This window comes from Eucalyptus grandis, chromosome 8 (assembly GCF_016545825.1).
Source record: "Eucalyptus grandis isolate ANBG69807.140 chromosome 8, ASM1654582v1, whole genome shotgun sequence".
In the NCBI taxonomy this organism is placed as follows: Eukaryota; Viridiplantae; Streptophyta; class Magnoliopsida; order Myrtales; family Myrtaceae; genus Eucalyptus; species Eucalyptus grandis.
Window position 1 is genome coordinate 25,053,708 of NC_052619.1, and position 5,276 is coordinate 25,058,983.

The 5,276-nt window shown below is 41.0% G+C and overlaps 1 protein-coding gene across 1 annotated transcript; it reads left to right on the plus strand.

Annotated features, from left to right (window-relative positions):
• Positions 1-1,746: 1,746 nt before the first annotated feature.
• On the plus strand, positions 1,747-4,929 carry LOC120287081 (TMV resistance protein N-like). The gene is made up of 2 exons (XM_039299761.1): positions 1,747-1,943; positions 4,536-4,929. Exons 1-2 carry the CDS (start codon positions 1,747-1,749, stop codon positions 4,927-4,929), a joined length of 591 nt encoding a protein of 196 aa, XP_039155695.1.
• Positions 4,930-5,276: the final 347 nt, after the last annotated feature.

Genomic DNA, 5,276 nt, shown 5'->3' on the forward strand with positions numbered 1-5,276 from the left:
AGAGAAATTGGCGTAATTTGACAATTATTGGCTGAAGAGTTACATCTCCACACTTACGTTGTTATAGACATATTAGGTCCACATAGACCTAGTTTTCTAATTCTCGAGGATGGTTGTGAATGTTTGGTTCAGGTGAGTATAACGTGTGGCAGACTTTTAGTGCAAATATTTGCATGATTTATTTACATTAATCCATTATTAGAGACTCAAGGGGATATGAAACTGTGAACGGTGATGATGAATGCTTTGAAGTACAGGGACCGTCACTGTCCCGAATGACTTGGTTTAGCGCGCGGGGGCAAGTTCTGCTCGATTTTCATGAAGAAGAAATTGTCAATTTTTATTTAAGTCCTGCAAAAGAAATAGCCCGGGTTGATATTTTGCAGCCAAAGAAGAAGTGACACCTGCACTGCACTGGGTCTCGTTTTCGGAAAGCTCGCCCAAAAATATTCGGTAAATCACGGGCTTGTTGGCTTTGAAAGTTTCCTCAGTCGAAATGGCGGGTAAAAGGAGTTATGCGACTGTTACTTCTTCGGAAAAGTTTGTGTGAATGTCGAACAACGTTATACATACACACACACACACATATACACGCGCATTTTCATGTGTATTCCAAGGCAAAGTATAGACCGGTAACCTCTCTACATATTTTTTTTAGAAAAAATAATTATATAGACAATAAAAGAAAATTTTTAAATTTGATGAGTAAATGACTTGAACAATTGCAACTTACAAGTTACAATAGAGCAAGCAAGGAAAACATAAGTAGACAAATTAATGTGAAAATGCAAACTCCCCCATACCATTCTTAAACAAAAGATGGTTACTTAAAAATATCAAAACCACTTAATGGGAAAAATAGCTAGTATGTGGTATGTGTTTTGAAGATCTATTTTATGACTCATCTTTTGAAGACATAATGAGTCTTTTTTGAATAAGTATGAAATTTGAACAATTTCTTAGCTATTACACATTTTTGAGAAGCTAAGATCAACGATGTGCAAGATATGTTGCCATCCATAGAAGATGAAATATTGGAATGAACTATATCGGAATTGGATTGAGAATGAGACGGATACATTTAATTAGCAATTTTCACAATTTTCCATGCTCTCCGGCAAATTATGTTAGAATGCATGAACTTGTCTTTGCGTGTGAGCTATTCAGCGAATTATCTTCCTTTGTTTTTCACTTCTTACTTCAAAATGACGAGCACTCCAGCAATCTTTGAAGTCTTTAACAATATTTACAAATGAAGTTGCCTCTACACTAAAGGATTGTAGCTCACTCTATAAGTACACATTACTTCACTCTATGCTCAAAATAACTCTTTTAAAATGATTACACCAGCACTCTCTTAGAGAATACACTCGAATTTCACAGTTTTTTTTTTTTTTATATTAAAAAGTAAGTGTAAGAAGTAAGAACAAGTTTTAGTTTTAGAGCGTTTTGATCCCTCGGCCGCCTTCAAGTCTCACTTTGACACGTAGATAGCCCTTGAAGCTTCCTCCACGCGTTAGAGACTTGAATAGGTAAATAGCTGTTGAAAAGGGTGATTTTAGATCAGCAGGATCACTATGGAAAATGGAATAACGAGTTTCAAAGCGTTATTCCATTTGCATAAATAAAAACATTTGCCTGTCTTTGCGTGCGCACCAAATTTCGGACCAAACCTGTGGCCTCCGAATCGACGACACTAGAATTCTTCTCTCTCTCTCTCTCTCTCTCTCTCTCTTCCAAAGCACTATGTCCGGCCTCTTCGGGTCGTTATTCAACCGCTACCAGAGGCCGAGGGACTACCAGGAGCAGATGCAGCCTCTCCCTCCTCCCGTTCAGCTTGTCGAGACCTCCGAGGACGAGCTCAAGCAGCACGACGGCACCGACCCCAAGAAGTCTCTCTTGATGGCCAACAGGGGGCAGATCTATGATGTCTCTCAACGCAGGTATGCTGCGACCTTCTTCGTAGCATCGGATAAAATTGTTATGCTCATCGCGCGATTTTGATTGTTCCCTGTGGCAGTCGTGGGTTGTGGATCGGATCGTCACTGTCTTCTTAGGCTCATCCTACATGAATTTGTTGATTGCAATAGACTGTCTATTCACGTGCGAAGTTAATGCTGCGGTGAAATTGGCCTATGTGAAGCTTAAAAGAAATGGTTGAGAATTTTTCGTCCACACGCGGTCAAATTAATGAAACAAAAATACCCTTTTTGTGGGATCTAAAAGCCTGGTTAATAAAATGGGAGTAGAGTTTGCTTCAATGAATGTCGGTTGACGATTGGCTCAAACGTTACTCAATTTGCTGAAATTATCTGTAAAAAAAGACTAAGAAAAATTGCTAAACAAGAATGTTGATGAAGATATCAAATAGAGAAGAATACGTATAAAAGAAAGGAAAGAGGGCGGGGGAAAAATAGGATACTTTTAGGGTCCGCTCGTTTCGCGAAAAATATCATGTTTCGGAAAATATTTTGCCGGAAGTCATTTTTCAGGAAAATGACTATTTTCCGATGTTCGATCGAAACCTAAACTTTGAGTGGAAAATATTTTTTACAGTTCGTTAACTAATTTAATTATTTGAGAAAATTATCAAAGTTTGAATTTTATTATTTTTAATTAAACCAAAAAATTAGTTTTATTTTTTATATTTTTTTAAAATGAATTTTTAGTTATTTTTATTTTTTAAAAATCGAAAATTTTATTCTTTTTTCTTTTTCTTTCTTTTTCTTTTTCTTTTTTTCCTTTTTCTTTTCCTTCCTCCTTCCTCCTCCTTCCTCCGCCGGCAATTCTCAATCCACGACGATCGGCCGGCTCGCGATGGCGGCGGCGTTGACACGGCGGCGAAGACTTCCTCGCACCGATCGGCGGCGGTTGTCGCGCGGGGCACTTTTCATTTCCCCCAATCGCCGTCTCCTTGCCTCCCTTTCTTCCTCCGTCCAGCCTCGGGGTTTGACTCGGGGATCGGCGATCGGGTCCGTCGGCGGACGGCCGCCCACCGGCGGGGAGTCGGTCGGTTTCGTGCGTCGCAGATGGTTGATCCTCCGTCTTCCGTGGCTGCACCTACCCTCTCTCTCCCTCCCTCCTCTCGGTGTCGGAGCTCACGGTCGGTGAGCTTGCTCGGATCGGAGCCCGAGCTCCGCCGCGGATCCGGCGAGCTCGCACTCGCCGAGTCCGGTGAACCTCTGGCGAGCTCGGGCAAGGCCGGAGCCCCGCCGGCTCGCGGATCGGCGAGGCCCGAGCTCCACCTCAAGCCGGCGAGAGCTCCGCCTCGCCCGATCTAGCGAGGCCCGAGCTTGGCCGCCCGGATCGGGCTAGGCGGAGCCTCGCCGGCGGGGCGAGGCTCTAGCGGCTTGTGGCCGTGGCGGAGTCGCCGGCTTCGCGGCCGCGAGCCGCCGCCGACGACCGGCCAAGATTAAGGAAGAAAGATGAAAATGAAAGAAAGAAAAGAAAAAAAGAAAAAGAAAGCATAAAAATAAAACAAAAATGTGTTAAAAAAGAAGAAGAAGTTATGGAAAATGTTTTCCACTTTGAAGGTTGTTTTTCCTAATGATGAAAAATATTTTCCTTGAGTAATTTATTTTCCGTGAAACGAACATCGAAAAATCTAGAAAATGTTTTTTGGAAGTCATTTTCTATGAAATAAATGGAGCCTTAAGATACAAAAATTTTGTATCATAACATATAAACAACAGTTATTCTTACCTTTACCAAAAAAAAAAAAAAAAAAACAACAATTGTTATACCGAGATGAGAAGATTTCGACCGAGATCCGTCGTTTCACTCACCAGAAAATGGAAGTGAAATTTACAATTCTTTAAACACTAGCAAATGGACATTCGCCGCGGTAAAAGTCATATATAGTGACATATTACATCATGTTCTTGGTTATGACCATGTGAAAAGTCAAGCCCCACATTCACATTGTCTCTAATTTTACTTCCTTGTCTAATGATGGAACGACTCCCATGCTCTAGCAATTGAAGTTTCTATTTGCAACCTGAACTTTAAATTTTATGTTGTCACTAATTTTGGAGCTTGAACCCCAATATTTCTTTTTCTTTTTCAAATTCATAACTTCCAACATGTATCTGAATATGCATTTTTTGTTCAATTTTTTTATATTCGTTGGGAATAAGTAATGTATGGCCTATCTTGTAGTTAGACTTCAAGACACGGGGTATAAGGGTTTAATTATACATAGTTGGGGTGTAAAATTCAGTTTAGATTAAAAATCCAAGTTGCCTTTCCAATCATCTCTAGAGTGTAAGTGTAACACATAGATCAATACCATTCTTGGACTACTTTCACTTCACATTCAACAAAGATTGGTACACATGTTGCCACCACAGATCTCATAGCACCTTTTTCATTTTATAATAACAAGAAATTAATTTATTAGTATCCGGTCAACTAATCTAGAAGTGCATCAATCGTCACTCACAAATTTGGCCTTTAAATCAATCAGAAAAATGATACTATGTTAACCATTTATGTTTCGTGATTCTAATGGTTTCTTCTCCTTCTTCCAAGCACAGAAGGAACTATGATGTCTTTCTGAGTTTTAGAGGCACGGATGTCCGCAACTATTTCCTTGGTCATCTCTACACAGCTCTTGTTCAAAGTGGAATAAACACTTACATGGATAGCGAAGATCTAAAGAAGGGAGAGCAAATATCACCCGCACTTATGGAGGCAATCAAGGAATCACAAATAGCTATCGTTGTTTTCTCCAAGGACTATGCCTCATCACCATGGTGTTTGGAGGAGGTGGTGAATATCATGGAGTGCAAGGAGCAAAGAGGCCTCATGGTCATTCCGGTGTTTTACAAAGTGGAACCTAGAGAAGTGAGAGGGCAAAAACAGGGTTATGGAGAAGCTATGGCCAAACATGAGGTCAAGTTTGGGAAGGATTCAGAAAAAGTAAAGTGATGGAAAAAGGCTCTTCATGACGTCGGTAGCTTGTCTGGGTTGCATTTTATCGATGGGTACGTGAAAACACTTCTACTGCTTCAATTAGTGTAATTCTTTTGATATTTGATCTTCTTTAAGGTTTGAGATCCTCTGAAGCTCGGCGTAATCTATCCCATCTCTCTCTCTAATTTGCTTCGTCTCTCTCTCTCGCATTGGACACTCGGCACAGAAAACACTTGCACAGAACACAAAGCAGAGTAGCATGGGCGAGCCATTCGTCCTCTCTGACACCCTGCCGATTCTCGACACGCAGCCCTCTGATTGCCCACATCCCAACGCCACCCCAGACGCATCACCTCAGCCCG

What these genes read in the sequence shown, in the direction of transcription:
- LOC120287081 (XM_039299761.1), top strand. Translation starts at nt 1,747, where the DNA reads ATGTCCGGCCTCTTCGGGTCGTTATTCAACCGCTACCAGAGGCCGAGG. An exon ending in TATGATGTCTCTCAACGCAG is followed by an intron (nt 1,944 to 4,535) that starts GTATGCTGCGAC and finishes TTCCAAGCACAG; the next exon opens with AAGGAACTATGATGTCTTTC.